Below are 16,345 nucleotides of genomic sequence, written 5' to 3' on the forward strand. Positions count from 1 at the left end.
GGACATAGTGAAGAATAAGATGAGCAGCACTCCTGGGGGATGGCCCTGGTGTCTGATGGCCTCTTCTTTTCCTTCCATGTCCCCCTTGTTGGGGCTGTAACTTCTACACCCATTACTAAAACTCCCCGAGAATTCTTCTGTGCAGGGATGGAGGGTAAGATTTCGAGGTGATGCCTACTCCTGTGCTGTTGGGAAGCAGAAGAGAGAGAAGGAGTTGGGTTTGGCAGGAGGCGGGGTGGCAACATCTGAGAACAATGGTTCTCTTAGCCTAGTTTGGGATTTCACCTCTTGTCCTTTGGGCCAAGATCAAATACAGTGTTAAGTGGGGATTTTTTTTTCTTCATTTTTCCAGGATCTTTGGAAGCTCCCCAAGTTATTTTCGCCAGATCCAAACCCTTACCCACACAGTCTGGAGCCTTTGCTACAGTTATAGGACAGAGAAAATCAAAGTCGGTGAAGTCAGGGACAATTTAAGGTAATAGTAAGAATAAGAGCGTATTTTTGTCGTTATCACTTTCTGAGTTCGTGCCACAGCCAGGGACTCAGTAGCTATGAAGAAAGCAATGCAGTTCAGGGTCTGGGGACACAGCTCACTGGTACAGCACATGCTTAGCATGCACGAAGCCCTGGGTCAGATCCCCAGTACCAACAAAGAACCAAAGGCAGTCCAGTCGGGACTTTATGAAAACAGCACCAAAGACCACTTCAAACCTGGGTTAGAGTTAAGCTGTGCTTAGCTGGCTTCTGTACTGCACTGGCCCCCCCAGAAGGTGGCGCTGTGGCAGTAAGAACTTTCCCTGCTGGTATTAGAAGTTTTTGTTTAAAAATGCAGGGTCTTTGAGACCAGTCACAAGCTTTAAAGCCGTAACCAAGGTTCACAGGTAAAGTATAACGGGATATGGGAAAGGCGACACTGTTAAGACCCAATCACGATGGGCTCAACAGAGAACAGGTATTCATTATCAGGAAGGCTTTTAGACTAGAGGGAGGTAGTTCGTGGACTTTGAGATAATGAGGTGGAAAGGGAACAAAAATATTTTGTAAAGGCTTTGGTGACGTTCATAATTGTGGCGGTTACAAGTTTTAAATAAGCACACACCCGTTAATTAGCAGCAAAACAAGCTCGACCCGGTCCTGTACCACCTGTGGTAGCCTGTGCAATTAAGGAGTTGCCAGACTTGGTCTTGTGAATCCGTGCCCTCACCTCACTAATGCTCCTCGGGGTTGTGTTCCAGCTGTAGCCTTCAGAACTCACCAGAAAATTCTCTGAAACCCCAAGACTGTAATTATTCCTTTCTTCTTTGCTCATTCCCACATACTCAGCATTAATGGCACACCTCCTATGAGCTTAATATTCTCCTTTCCTCTGGGGGAATATTTATAAACTTCTTTGAGAAGCATTATTCATTAAAATACCCCAGCAGAGCAAAGGAGAAAGAAAAGTTGTTTACCCACCACAGGCTTCATTTACATTGGATCAGAAAGCTTCAAATATCTTTCCCAACCCATTTAAACTCTCTCCAGAACGGAATGAGGAGAGAGACAGGAACACCAAATCCATGACTTGGTCATCTACCAAAACGTACCGGAGAAACCGAAAACACCCAGAATTGTAGTGCTGCTCAGCCATTTGCACTTTCCCCCGACACAAAGCAGCCAGTCCCGTGATGAACAGCGTGTAAAGTATAGAAAACTTGAGCGAGGAGATCAAGATGTCCTTCGGTAGACTGGCATCCAGGAGGGTGAATGTGACAGCCAGCTCCAAACCAAACTGACGGCCTGCCAGAGAGTACTGGCGTCTCTGTTTCCAGGTCTGTGAGGCTTGGACCTGCCACAGCGTACCGCTTTCCTCAAGCCTGTCTCCTGGTGTCCCCATGGGCCTCTCTGATCAGTGCTCAGCCGTGTAGGCTTGTCAACAGAGCAGCTTTGAGAAGGTTCATCTCCTCACCTGGAATTCTGTACAAACACGGTCCTGCTAAACTTGAGCTCACCGTCTTCTGGAGACAGCATGCCAAGGGTGCATGGACGTGGGCCCAGAGTCAGTCACGGTCTCAGAAACCAGCCTCCTGTGAGCAGTATGGCTCCAGCGAAGCATCGCCAAGCAGGCCCACCAGCCTGTGTCTGCAGAAATTCTTAATTCAGTTCATCTCGCCCATCTGCAGTGGGTCCCTTCCTTGAACAGAGAAGTAGTTTACATGGTGAGGAGACAGAAGAGTCTCAGAGGCCACAGCCCATTCCAGCAGTGATCTGTGAAACGGTGGTGAGCGAGGTCTCTGCACCCACAGTTCCTGCTGAGTGGCCTCGGCGGCCCTGACAGTCCCAGAAGCCTTCCCTATGTGGGTTGGAGAGGCAGACGCGCTGGACTGAAAGACCTATCTTTGCAAAACATGTTGTACAATGCTGAGGAAATTCCTGATGTCCTCTTCAAGGTAACTGTGCTGAGGGCATCAGAGAGGAAAGCACATCTAAGACCCCCTCTGTCCTGCCCTAGGCGAGTGTTACTTGCAGACAGAGATATTGCAGTATTTGTTACCTTAGCTCCTGTCTGTTTTACCAGTAGACTATAAATATATACATTGTGTTAACTGTATTTTCTGTTCTCAGTGTTCTGATATTTGGGGTCCCTACAGACTAGGAAAGTGTCTGCCTCCATCAGGGCTGTTCACCCCATGTTGCCCCAGAACAAACAAGCCTTCTCTAATCAACCAGTCCCAACAACTCGCTTTATCAAGCTCTCCCACCCCAGTCCAGAGTGTTCCCCCTGCCCGGTCATTTCTGAACCGGATCCCAAGCATCTAATGAACCCCTCCAGAGTTCCAAGGCCCACTGGAAATTATTCAGAAGAGAGAAAGCAGCCTGTGTCCTTGACAGGTCTTCTCTTTGCCCAGGACACCAGTGATTGCTCTCACTCCTGTCTGCCTCCTGACCAACACTGGTTAGTTTTCTGACCAGTGATTGTAATGTACACTGTTAGGCGCCTCTCTAGGAAGTATAATCTGTTCCTCCTCCCGAGCCTTTCCCCCACCCTCCTGAGGCTGCACTGACTTCTCATACTATATCCAGCATGCCCATTCTTAGAGCAAACACCAGGAGTAAAAAGTTCATTCATTTGCAGCATCAGGAATCAACAAAAAGTCTTAATTCTGCTCCTATCACGCAGCTCCAAGCTGCTGTTATCTCACTGCGTGATAGGCCTCATCACACAGTGGTACTTCAGCAGCATGGTTTGCTAGCCAGATCTGGCTGCAGGCTCCACAAAAGGATGCAGGCTGTCCATGGCTGACTGGCCTGGCTGACAGGAGTGAAACCCCATGCATCCCTGTCCTGAGGCCTCTTTTGTTGCAGTTCCTCTTTCTCCATTGAGAAACACAACTCAAGGATCGCTGAGGCACCTGGTTAGAAGTCGGAGAGGGGGCAGCATGGTTCTCAGTTTGGGGAAGAGGGAGGGTACTTCTATGGACTCACCCAAAGGGGGCGAGTCTGCTTGAAAGAAAGCCAAGAAACTCTTTTTCTGAAGTGGATTAAGAAATAAGCTACTGGGAAAGATAACATCTGAAAATTGATACTGTCTCTTGCGGAGCTGGCCAAATCCCAAGAGAAGAGTGATGCTTCTTCAACTGTTAACAATTACTACCTTGTTATGGAGACAAGGGAGGTCCAGTGGCCTCGTCTCCGACTGTATTACTGAAGCACACACTGCTCTTGGAAAAAATGCCTGGCACCCTGGATCCTTAGACGTCGTGTACCCATCATTACATTTTGTAGCAAGGTTGTGTGGCCCTGGGTAACCTCTGTTCAGTCTGGGTGGCAGAAGATTCAGTTCCTTCTTGTAGCCCTGAACTGGGCAGGTAACCAGTATAAAGCTGCCTTCCCTGTGAGTCTCTCCACAGGTCACTACTCCCTGTTAGCAGTCCAGCCCCCCGTCACACAGCAGTGAACCCACACATCTTGCTACCAGTCTTAATGGGATGCTTGTTACAGCCGCATACCTTTCCCATCCTTGTGTCCTTAGGACATAATTGTTCCTAAAAGGTCTACAGAAAGAAAATGGCATGTTAAGCCATGCCTGTCTTGGAAAAAGCAAGCTTTGCTCATGGAATATTTACAACTGTGCTTACTTCATCTGCAGAGTTGGAACTGGCTCCAGGGGGCGTAGGTATTTAACTGCAGGGCTTAGGGAACGATGAAGTAGATTGCCCTGTTGACAGGATTGCTGTTGATGTTTATCCTTTAGTCTTTCAACTTAGGTTGTAAAGAAAAGACTCAGGTCCCCCCAGTCCTCAGAGTGGAAAGCATCACTAGTTAGACTGAAACAGCCATCGCCTAGACGTCTGTTCTCAACTTCTGAGCGTGGGTATCCCACTCACCTGCACAGCTATCCAGGGCTCTCTGCTCTTAACCTAATCCAGGTAATTTAGTTACCTGATGCCGGAGAGGAGCAGCGTGAATGGGTGAAGTGTCCCTTTAGCTGCATCAGTAAGACATAACCTATGACCCCAGCACAAAATGGGGATGTGAGTGGGAACGCCAGCCTGGTTCTTGGGTGATGGGAAAAGTCAGCTGGTTGTAAGTCACCGCAATGCTTTGATGGACTAGTCTCTTGTTAGTGAGTAGAGGGTCTGCTCTTTTGTATTTCTGCACTGAAATATTTGAGGTTTTATATCCCCCCCCCACACACACACACCTATTTACTTGTAATTGGCCATGGACCTTCAAATAGATGACAAGCCCGAATGTAGATATTTTGAAATTTGGTAAGTTTTTTTGTTTTGTTTTGTTTTTTTGTAGTAGAACTATATTTTTTTGTAGTATTGGATGATGAACCATTCCATGGTTTTAAGTAGATGTCATAATATGAAATTTTCAAAACTGCTGCTCGTAGAAGATTCTCCTCTGGCCTTTTCTATCTGTTCACCTTCTTTCTGTTGTGTGTGTCTGACGGATGATTTACGCAGAGGATCTGACTTGCCCTGGTAGGCTTCCGGTCACTGAGAAGGGAGACACCACAAGATCTAAGGAGGTGGTTCAGCGGGTAAAACACTTCCTGGGCCAGCATGAGGACCTGAGTTCTAGACCCAGAACCCATGGAAAGCCAGGAAAGTGTAGTGTATGTCTGTAATGCCAGTGTTTCCACAGCAAGAGGGAGCTGGAAACAGAGCACTTCCGGAAGCTCGGAGAGCTAGCAAGCCGGCTATGTGCGTCAGCCCACAACCAAGAGAATCTTTCTCAAGCAAGATGGAATGCTTGTACTCAAACACATGAGTACACACACATCCTACAAACACACACCATACACACCCAATAGGAGAGAAGCCCCCTCTGTGGAGTGCACCTCTGTGAAGGGAAGTTGCTGTATATAAACATGGAGAAGAGATAGTCTTCTTAGGAGCCAGGCTCATGAAAACTGGCCGCCTGACTGAAGAGTGAAGCAGGACTCTGTTAGCCTGTTCTCTGACCAGGTCATATGTCAGCTCTTCAGACACACACATCTGCTGTTACCAGATCCTCTGCATAAAGAGAGGGTGAATATGTGCACATGTAGACATCGGTAAGAAGGGTGAGCATGTGCACATGTAGACAGATAAGAAGGGTGAATATGTGCACATGTAGACAGTGGTAAGAAGGGTGAATATGTGCACATGTAGACAGATAAGAAGGGTGAGCATGTGCACATGTAGACAGGTAAGAAGGGTGAATATGTGCACATGTAGACAGTGGTAAGAAGGGTGAATATGTGCACATGTAGACAGCGGTAAGAAGGGTGAGCATGTGCACATGTAGACAGTGGTAAGAAGGGTGAACATGTGCACATGTAGACAGTGGTAAGAAGGGTGAATATGTGCACATGTAGACAGCGGTAAGAAGGGTGAATATGTGCACATGTAGACAGCGGTAAGAAGGGTGAACATGTGCACATGTAGACAGCGGTAAGAAGGGTGAACATGTGCACATGTAGACAGTGGTAAGAAGGGTGAACATGTGCACATGTAGACAGCGGTAAGAAGGGTGAACATGTGCACATGTAGACAGTGGTAAGAAGGGTAAATATGTGCACACGTAGACAGCGGTAAGAAGGGTGAGCTGTGCACATGTAGACAGGTAAGAAGGGTGAACATGTGCACATGTAGACAGCGGTAAGAAGGGTGAATATGTGCACATGTAGACAGCGGTAAGAAGGGTGAGCATGTGCACATGTAGACAGCGGTAAGAAGGGTAAGCATGTACTAAGTAAAGGTTGAGGAGAGTCTTATTTCCAAGAACAGCTTTCTGAACATTCTGAATTATAATATCTGATTAAAAGCTATCGATGGTCATACCCAGTACAGTTTCCAGGATAACAGCACTGAGGGACTCATGGCTCCACCTGACACTGTGCACCGTTTTTGCATCCGTGCTTCAGAGACACGATCAGAACCCTTCATTCATTCCCATTCATTCATTCATCAGCAGATGCCCACTGGGGCTGCTGCCTCCCAGTCATATGCCAGCCTGTGCTAGTGTAGCGTACATACAGGAGTCGGAGTTGCCACATACATGTTGACAGCTTGTTTCTGGTGAGATCATAACTCAGCAGGTACAACATAAACTCCATCGCTCGCATAAAGTCTCAAAATACAATGCAAAAGATTAATAAAACGAAGGCGTGAAATATGAAGGGAAACTCAGTTTTTAAGAATTTTAAATCGGAGGTCAAATAAGCTATAGTTGATGTAAAACTTGGTCCTGAGTGTCGTGTTAGCCAGAACAAAAAGGAAATGTGATATAAGTTGGAGTTTTCATTCCCTGAAAGGGGGTGCTCGGTAGTAGAGTATTTGCCTATCATACATGAGGCCCTGGGTTTGACTCCCCAGCAGTATAAAAAATAAAAATAAAAACCCTGTGAGGGGACCAAGCTTCTCCTATTTTTTCCTGTTCTTACTCCATGGTTATTTGGCACGCTTTATGCAGAGTTCACTGAATGAAGTAATAGGACTCTCAGCCAGCTAGCCCAGAAATGTGTTTCACAGGGCAACTTCCTGACACGACGTACGTGCAGGAGAAAAACCTTACGGTGCACGTCAGTAACGATGGCACCGTGACAGGACAAGGCCAGTAGTGAATCTTTGCAGTCCCATAATCCAGGGGTGGGGTAATGACTGTCTGGAGGACTGCGCGGATTGCACGTGTCTTAGACATCCTAAATATAGCTTCTCTTTGGACTAGTCGTGCACTTAGGCAGGGGCTCAGACACCTGGTCTCTCCTCTTCCTGCCCCCACGTGGTTGGGAAGCAGGGGACAGAAGTACTCTCTCCACGGAATGTGGCCTTTGTGGTCTCCGGTCCCAAAGTCACAGTTTCTGCTATTTTGATACTGTGTCCTCCTTTTGCCTCAGTCTCTCTCCCTGTCTGGTTTGTGCCCAGCCCTGTCCTGTTCCCACCCCGAGCTGACTCGCCTCCAGCAGGGCTCTGATTGCCATGTGCACACTCAGATTTCATGGATTATTTGACTGCTTTTCTAGTCTCCAGCAGGAGGAAATCAGGTCCAGTCTGGAGCCCCAGCATAGTGTCCAGAACACAGCGGGAGTTTAAGAAACTCTGCTGAGGACATGAATGGGAGAATGTCACATCTCTCCCTTAGTTGATTTTGCTAATATTTGTATGCTTGTGTATGTTTGCAAACCCTCCCCCACCCCGAGGAACCCGGTTATAATTTTCTTCCTCCAGGAAGCCAGACTCTGAATTCGCATTTATCTTGTCGGTTTCCAGCCCCTCAAGACGTAACAGTTTATATCATCAGCTTGAACAGGTCTATAGATTTTGTCCTCTCTTACCACTGCTTGGTTCTTGGGCGGATTGTCTTTTCAGTAAGTCCATAACTGAAGGTAGAATTAGACTCGTGTTCCTTGAATCTCTGGCAATACCCAGAATGCTCCAATGCCTTGATATATGAGATCTAAAATAAATACTACATACTTACATACATAAATTTGCTTTTGGAAAGTAATTCTATTTTTCTGGCTTGAAGTAAAATGAAAAATCTCAAGAGACAAAATCTAATAGAAAATTCATAAACAACATGTTGTATTATTAAACAGACGTCAGGATTAGATGCCCCATCTCTTGTAACACTATGAAACTATTTCCTATAAAATAACCATTGATCACTTCGCTGCTCTAGATAATGACCTCTGACTTGTATTCCAGACCCCACCATGAACCTGCCTGTGCCAGCACTGTCTCCTCATGAGACCCTTCCTCTGCAGGCCACACACACCAGGGACCTCCCTGTCAGGAGCCAAGTCACATCTCAGTCTGTTTGAGATGCATTATCCTTTGAATTGTTTTTCTTTCCTACACCCCTTGAGCCCTTTCAAGTTTCATCACTAAGATGAGGTGTTTTTGTTTTTTAATTTTGAACTTTCCGTGAATTCCTCGGGTGTCTCTCAAACTGTATACTGTATACGCTGGGGGCAGCGCTCTCCTCTCAGAGCTGTGGCTAGCATCAACATCGTGTGAAATGTATTGGCAAGGTTCTCGACCATTAGTTCTCAACCTTCCTAATGCTGCCGTCCTTTAGTACAGCTCCTCATGTGGTGGTGACCCCCAGCCATAAAATTTGTTTTCCTTGCTACTTCATAACTAATTTTGCTACTGTTATGAATCATAATGTAAATATTTTTGGAGACAGAGGTTTGTCAAAGGGGTGGCAACCCACAGGTTGAAAACTATTGTTCTAGAGCAGTGCACTTTATATTCCTGTGTTTGTAGTGGTCTCGGAACAGAACCAAAGTTCTCTTGGCCTTTACCTTTTCCACATTTACTTAAATTCAGTCCTGTATGGCGCTATGACTATCACTATTAATAACCGTGTCTAAGTTCTTAAGTGGTGGTGGTACACACCTTTGATCCCAGCACTTGGGAGGCAGAGGCAGGTGGATCTCTGTGAGTTCAAAGCCAGCCTGGTTTACAGAGTGAGTTCCAGGACAGCCAGGGATACACAGAGAAACCCTGTCTCAAAAAACAAAAACAAACAAAAGAATTAAGAATGTTAGATGGAAATGGTATGATTCTGGTTAAGCCAGTAGGACTCTGTTACTTCCCAGTTGGCAACTTGGTACATCAGTTAACTTCTTGGAGTCTTAGTTTCCTCCTCAATATGATAAACATAAAAAATTCATCTTCAGGCATGATGTGTAGGTTGAAAGATTACCTGAACAGCTAGGAGATTCACCCCGTTTAAAAATGGGCAAAGAACGTTTCTCCAAAGGAGAGAATACAAATGGCCAGTACCCTAGGTGAAATACTCCTCCTCCTCACTTATCACAGGGTACAAGTCAAACCCACAGGACTCCGTCACACCCATCAACCGGGCTGCCATTACCTAAACCAGCGTAGCATGGTGGCCACCAAGGACTAGAGAAGAAAGTGGAGAGTTAGTGCTTAATGGACACAGGTTAAGTTTCACAAAATGAAGTTGGGATGTTTACATAACAGTGCGCTTTGTGAGGCTGAAGTATGATTTGGATTGTCAACATAATAACATTTCATATGTTACATAATAATGTCATACATAATAACATGTATGTTTTATATAATCTGTTAAAATTTTCAAAGTGAGTACGGACTGTATGTAATGTTCCCAATACTGCAGAAATGGATGTGATTACTATCTCACTTTTGTATCTGAGAAAAACATAGGGAAACAAAGGAAGTTAGGTAGCTTGCCCGAGCCACGTAGACATTGGTGGCCCTGAAATTCAGACCCAGTCAGCTCTAATCCAGATCCTGCCATCTGAGCACTGGTCCCCTAAAGTGGCTTAGTTTTATCAACTTCCTTTCCTAGTGGAGCTGCTGGTCAGTGTAGCCTGGGTCTCCCTGCAGAATCTAGCTTACATCCAAAAGGCTCACCCCAGGATCCCTGGCAGTGTGCAAACATATATGGGTCAAGCCCTCTTGCTGTAATCTGGCTTTAAAAAAAAAAAAATGACATGAGTGATTATTTTGCCACAGGCATCAGAAGAAGGCACTGAGCCAGGAGGTGATAGTGGTGTATGCCTTTAATCTCAGCACTTGGGAAGCAGAGGCAGGTGAATCTCTGTAAGTTTGAGACCAGCCTGGTCTACAGAGCTAGTTCTAGGACAGCCAAGGCTACACAGAGAAGCCCTGCCTCAAAAAAAACAGGGGGTTCGCAGGGAGGCATTGGATGCCCTGGAACTGGAGTTGTGGATGGTTGTGAGCCACTGTGTAGGTGCTGGAAATTGAACTCCGATCCTCTGCATGAGCAGCCAGTGCTCCTAACTGTTGAGGCATCTCTAATCCAGCCTTTTAACCGCCCCTTGTTTGGATGGAGCCTGACTTTAAAAGTCTTAGAAGAGAAGGCTTTTCTACATCCATGATCCTGAGCAGGTTGGCTGTGTGCCCCCACACCTTAACCTCCTGTGAAGGAACAGCAGTTTTGATTGGCAGAGGGAACTCAGCAGGGCCTTAGCTGAAGCCAGGAGCCTGCCCCTCTGCAGTGGAATGGGGGACAGAGGAAGGAAAAGGCACAGTCACTGTGTGGTCACTACAGAGTATTTATTACCTGAGGGGACAGAAACGCAGGCAGTCAAGGCGGCATTGTTCTTTTTCTCCCGTGTTCCGAAGCCAGAGACAGAAGTGCAGAGTCACTGGCTCCTCCTGGGCATCGCAGGCAGCAGCTAGCTCTAAGATGATGTCTTTCAGAGTTTTGCTCAGAGGTGCTACCAATTTCACTGACACTGTATCCCTGTTCCTGGGAAGGAGGAGACTAGGGCAGAAGACAGATGCCATCTCAGCCTGCCCGCCCGTAGGAAGCTTCCTCAGGAGTACAGCCATCTGGTCCTCTTGCCATCTCCATCTTCCTGGCCACAAAGACCAGAGAACAGTCATTTAGCTGGCCCAACCCCTCCCTCCACAAGTCCAAGTCTTTTCCTGAGAAAGAACAAGAGAATGGATGCTGGCACACACCTGACGCCTCCAAAGTCTCCCTGGGACAGAGTTCATCACCTCTCTGTCACCGGCTTTGTGACTGCCACAAAGACAGACACATTTCGTGACCCTTCTTTGCCATCATCCTGGCCAGCACATGGGATTTGGGTCCCTGTTACCTGGAGGTTTCAGGCATACTTGAGAGTCTCCATCTTCCTGACAGAGTTAGAAGGGAAATGAGCCATAGAGAGAAAAGCCCAACTGTAGGTGTTTGTTGGTTGAAATAACACCATTCTTGGTGCATTATTACGGTGTTGTGCCCCTCCGTTCCCGTAGTGGTGTGCCTTGCTCTTGAGTGTGTGGTTACAGCATTGCTCTACTCAGACCTGCATCATGAACTTCAGCTTGCCACCTTAGTTAGACATTCTGTTCACAAGTTTCCTCAGGTCTGCTCACAGCATGGCTGCTGTACGAACTGAAAGAGGTTTGAAAAAAAAGCTTGCTTGTGCTCGGGTCTTCCCTGAGATTCTCCGAAAAGGGTAGTAGTGGGCTTCATAACTAGTGATAACCCAGAACAGAAGTTACCCAAGAGTACTACATTGGAATTTTAAACAGGATTTAAAAGTAACAAATACAAAAGCCACACAATCATAGGATGACACAGGATAAATTAATAGACTAGAATTAATGTTCAGAAATGAGCCCCTACATGATGTTTCTGATTGTCGGCCAGACTACCAGGACTGTCCAGTGGAGAGAGAATAGTCTCCACAAATGGCCCCAGGACAATGGACTGTCCACTTGCAGAATAAGGTTGGATCCTAGTTCGTGCTGTCCACAGAAATTAACCCCAAGCTGACAGAATACAAGAATTAAAGCTAAAAGTCCTAGAGTATATAGGAGTGTTTTTATGGCTTTGACAAAGTAGCAGTTTCTCTAATACAGCCACATAAAGCACGTGACCCAATGCAGTTAGAGTGGACCCCATAAAAAAAGATACCATCCAGGAAAGTACAGGCCACATAAGGGGAGGCTGGGGAGAAGGCTCCGTTCCTAGCAGCATTTGCTGACAGGCACAAGGACCTGGGTTCCAGTGCAGCACCAGGGAGGGGAATAGCCAGACAGGAAGACCACTGGGGCTCGCCGCACACCACTCTAGCTCCAGGTTCAGCGGGAGGCCCTGTCTCAAGGGCACAAGGTGGAGAGCGGTAGAGCAGCACAGCTCATGTCCTCTTCTGCCTCTGTGCACACATGGACCATGAGCCTGCATGCATGCATACGTGTATGTACCACCCCCGAGCACACACACAGAAAGTCTCAGAGCAGGAGAAAACAATTATATGGATTGGCAAAGACTTTGTCCAGAATATATTCACAATTCTTACAATTCAACACTGAAAGGACATGCAATTTTAGAAGCAAACAAGGGATTTTAAAGACATCCCTTTAGAGAACATGTGCAGATGACCAGTGACCACCTAGAAAAGATGTGTCGTTAGGAAAATGCAGATCAAAACCACTTCACACCCAGGAGGGTGACCGTAACCAGAGGTAATAACAAGTGTGGGTTAAGATGGAGAGAAATTGGAATCTCTACACACTGCTGGTGAGACGGTAAAAATGGTGTTGCTGCTTTGGAAAAAGTTGGCAGTCCCTCGGAGTCACCAATATGCAGTTACCAATTAACCCAGTCACCCATAAGTGACAGTGTCTTTGATTGCAAGGGTGTGTGGTAGCGTTACTCATAGGAGCCAACATGTGGAGGCAACCTGATGTCTGCCAGTTTGTAAAAGATAAAATGTAGTATACACACAGCTATAAAAAAAGAACAAGCCCCCGATACTCACTGCAATCCAGGCAGGCCTTGAAACGTGGAGTACGGCCAGTCACAAAGCACCACATGTCACAACTCTGTTGATGTAAAAGGTACAGACTGAGTGGGTGACACATGCCTGCCATCCCAGCACTGAAGGGCTAAAGCAAGGGGATCCTGAGTCTGAGGACAGCCTGGGCTACCTGGACCTTAACTCAGACAAACAAAGTAATACAGAAGAGATGATCCCGGAGTCGAAAAGGAGACGGGTGGTTCCCTGGGCTGGTCAGGGAGGGAGGCTGGGGGTGAATTCCTAGAATAAGGAAAACTTCCTAAAATCCGGTTTTCCTGTTGCAATCACACCACTCTGTGTAATAGTCACTGTTGAATTATATGCTCTCCGTGGGGTAGGTTTTATTCACATGTGAAATACAGCCAGAGGCAGCAAGCATATACCTGTAACCCCAGCAGGGAAACCAGGAATTCAAAGTCATCCTCCGCTATATAGTCCAAGTTCAAGGTCATCTTGGGCAACCTGATGGAGGCCCTGTCTCAAAAAAAAAAAAAAAAAAAAAAAAAAAAAAAAGCAAAAAAGATTAAATACTAAAAATTTAATATTTTAGATGAAGAATAGAACAAGCTGGGTGTTGTATGACTCACCTTAGCAGTTAGCAATATAAGACAGGAGGATTACCATGAGTTTGAGACCAGCCTGGACTACATACATAGTAAATTCTAGGCCAGCCTGATCTACAGAGCGATACCCTTATTTCAAAACAAAACAAAAGGCCTTCAGTGTCAGCAATAATTTTTTTACCTTTCTCCCCCACCCCCACCACACACACACACACACACACACACACACACACTCTCTATATATATATAACAAAAGCTTATTTAGACCTGGAGCTATGGCTTAGAGGTTAAGAGCATGTACTGCTCTTCCAGAGGACCAGAGTGCAGTTCCCAACACCCACGTCAACTGCTCACAGCTCCCATCAGGGAATCTGATGTCTCTGGCCAACTTAGATACCAGCGCCTATGTGCACACACTTATGCATAATTAAAAGTAACAAAATGTATGTTTAAGAAAACAATTTCTAAGAGAGATTTAAAGGTTTATTTGAAAATGCTTGTTTAGTGTGTCCTGCTCATGAAACATACTATTGGTTTATCCAACGGTACTTGCCCATTTTGTTTGAGGTGTACTCTAAGATCTTGAGAGGAAAGACTTGGGGCCCATGTTGCCAGACAAGCCACTGCGTTGGGAGGGTGGCAGCTGTCGCCAGGCCTGGCCTCACTTGTGTGTCCCTGTTTGGAAAGGTGTCAGGCTCCACGGGACTTCTCTGGCTTTAGTCCACCAGAGCTCAGGGGACCTTGACTATCGTTCCGGGGCCCTAAGCTTCACTCATGCTCCAAATCCGTGAGGGAGCAGCTGAGAATGGGGCTGGCCGGCCCTGCTTGTTTCCCTACCCTTGATCATCCCTCCCGCGCCGCTCCCAGCCACCCCTCCTGCAGCTCAGCCCTGCCACCTGATCACCAAGACAGTGTGGCTGAACAAGTGGCTTGGTCTTTGAGTGACCCAGGGCTGGCCAGGCCGCTCGTGGTTCTTCCTTCTGTGGAGCGCTAGACATCTTCCTGGCTCACCCTCTATGATCATGCCTGGTCTGAAAAAGGGGGGGCCTGCTGCTGACAGCCCCAGGGATCCTGCCCTTACTGCTCATGTCATTAGGGAGCCCTGCATTTCCATGTTAACCAAAGGAGTAACAAGCTTCAGTCAGCTTGGTTCACAGCAACGAGACTCCCTTCTGACACACGCACGCGTTCTGAGGCACAAGCAGCTGTGGCGAATGGAGAAAATATATATCCCTGTGTATGTGCACATGTGTGTTTCTGCTGTACTGGTGGTGTGTTATTATCTGACCAAGATGTGAGTTTTCCTTACTTAATTCATCTGTCTTCCACAAACAAAATCCCCAATCATTAATTAGTAGCCTGGCGTTTTCTGTGTACAGACCTCTCCCTGAGAGCCCTTGGAATTAAACTAATTCTAATTTCTCCCTATCCACAGATTGATGCGTTATCAAGATTCTAAATCACTTTTACAAGCAACTGCTTCCTCCTGGCCCAGGGCGGGAGCGCAGCTGTGTCCCTGGGTGAAGGAGGTCTGGAGCCTGCCACATGTCCCTGCCTCTGAGGTTGTCAGGCAGAGGAAAGGGCAGGCGGCCTCTCCTCCAAGCAGCTCTCCCCTTAGTCCTGTAGGGAGGGGAGGGAGTGTCAGGAAAGGACCTGTGCCCTGGTCATGGGAGTTTTGAAAGCAGCACAGCCCTGCTGTGATGAAGAGTAGGTTAACCCCGCTCCCTGAGAGAGCACAGCAGGAATGGGCTGTGAAGTATTGAGTTTCACATCTGTTCCAGGAATTAACCTCACATAAATCCACTTTTCTTTTAAGCATCCTTAAGTCTCCGGAGCTCCTCCCTCACCCCACCCCACCCCAGAGTTGACTTCCCCCACCTAGGAGCAGCTGAAGGGCTCCCAGAGAGATCACCCATTGATCTTTGTCATCGCTACTGAAAGAGAGAGTCTCAGAGGCTTAGAAGTGAGAATGTCTGTGGGTCCGTGTGGGCTTCTGCTCTCCATGGAGGGTTTAGAGCAGAATGTGAGGTGGTACATACCAGCAGTGTGGGGTGCCGAAAAGAAGGCCCGATTTAGAAGGGCAAAGCGCTTCTCACCTCAGCTTGCGGTTTGTGTGAGCTTGGGCAGGTCACCCATCCTCTCACAGCTAGTAAAATCAGGGCCATGCTCCCCAAAGTATTCAGAATATACAGGCTTCCACCTCTGACTGGTCTGAGGAATGCTGCCATCCGGTGCTTTGAAAGGCTCGTGTTAAGGACTCTGAAGAGCCTGTCCTCCCAGAGGCTTAATGCAAGCGTGTCTCAAATGTATGCGACCTGGAGCCTTTTGCCTCACAATGATGAATAATACCTTGACATTTCGAGAGATGAGGTTACACTCCAAAATGCTGCAAATCTATAATCCATCGTGTGATGTGTTTGCTGTATTCAGTTTAAAGTAACTTTCTGACATTCAATAACTCGTTCAAGGAAAAAAAAGAAAAAGACATATCCTATATGACAGGGTGACTTCTAGTGTTAAAATTTGACACAGAGTTATAGATAGAAAGACGAAAAAGTGCCAGCCCTGGTGACCACGCCTTTAATCCCAATACTCAGGAAGCAGAAGCAGGCAGATCTCAGAGTTTGAGGTCAGCCTGATGTACACAGTGAGTGAGTTCCAAGCCAGCCAGAGCTACATTGTTGAGATTCAAAAAACCCCCCAAAAGACAAAAAAAAAAAAAAAAATGTTGCGGGATCTGGGACTTCTGCCTTTTCCCTCCACCTTTCATTTGTTTATTGTTCTCGTGGGGTTTGGGGGTTTGTGGCTTTATTAATTGTGTTAATTATGCCCACCCCAGAGTTCCCATGGTGTCGGCAGCCAGTGCTCAGTACTCACAGGCTCAGCCCAAAATTTGGCACACATGGGAAATACCACAATAACTAGACCAAAAGGTCCCTAACCTACAGGTCAGTGTTTAAGTATAAGAAAA

The 16,345-nt window shown here is 46.7% G+C and overlaps 1 protein-coding gene across 16 annotated transcripts in view; it reads left to right on the plus strand.

Annotated features, from left to right (window-relative positions):
• Window positions 1–16,345, plus strand: part of Ttll5 (tubulin tyrosine ligase like 5) — a 253,130-nt gene that overhangs the window by 222,959 nt on the left and 13,826 nt on the right. For 11 of the 16 annotated variants that reach the window (XM_028876308.2, XM_028876324.2, XM_028876389.2 and 8 more), the window contains one exon: window positions 353–475. The exons of 4 other annotated variants lie outside the window; for them this stretch is intronic. In XM_028876308.2, the coding sequence (XP_028732141.1) occupies window positions 353–474 (122 nt within the window). In that variant the 3' untranslated portion in view covers window position 475. Of the gene's footprint in view, window positions 1–352; window positions 476–1,524; window positions 5,536–16,345 lie in introns of those variants that run through there. One more of the 16 variants, XM_028876311.2, reaches the window with a different exon arrangement.

Source organism: Peromyscus leucopus, chromosome 14, assembly GCF_004664715.2.
Source record: "Peromyscus leucopus breed LL Stock chromosome 14, UCI_PerLeu_2.1, whole genome shotgun sequence".
Classification (NCBI taxonomy): Eukaryota; Metazoa; Chordata; class Mammalia; order Rodentia; family Cricetidae; genus Peromyscus; species Peromyscus leucopus.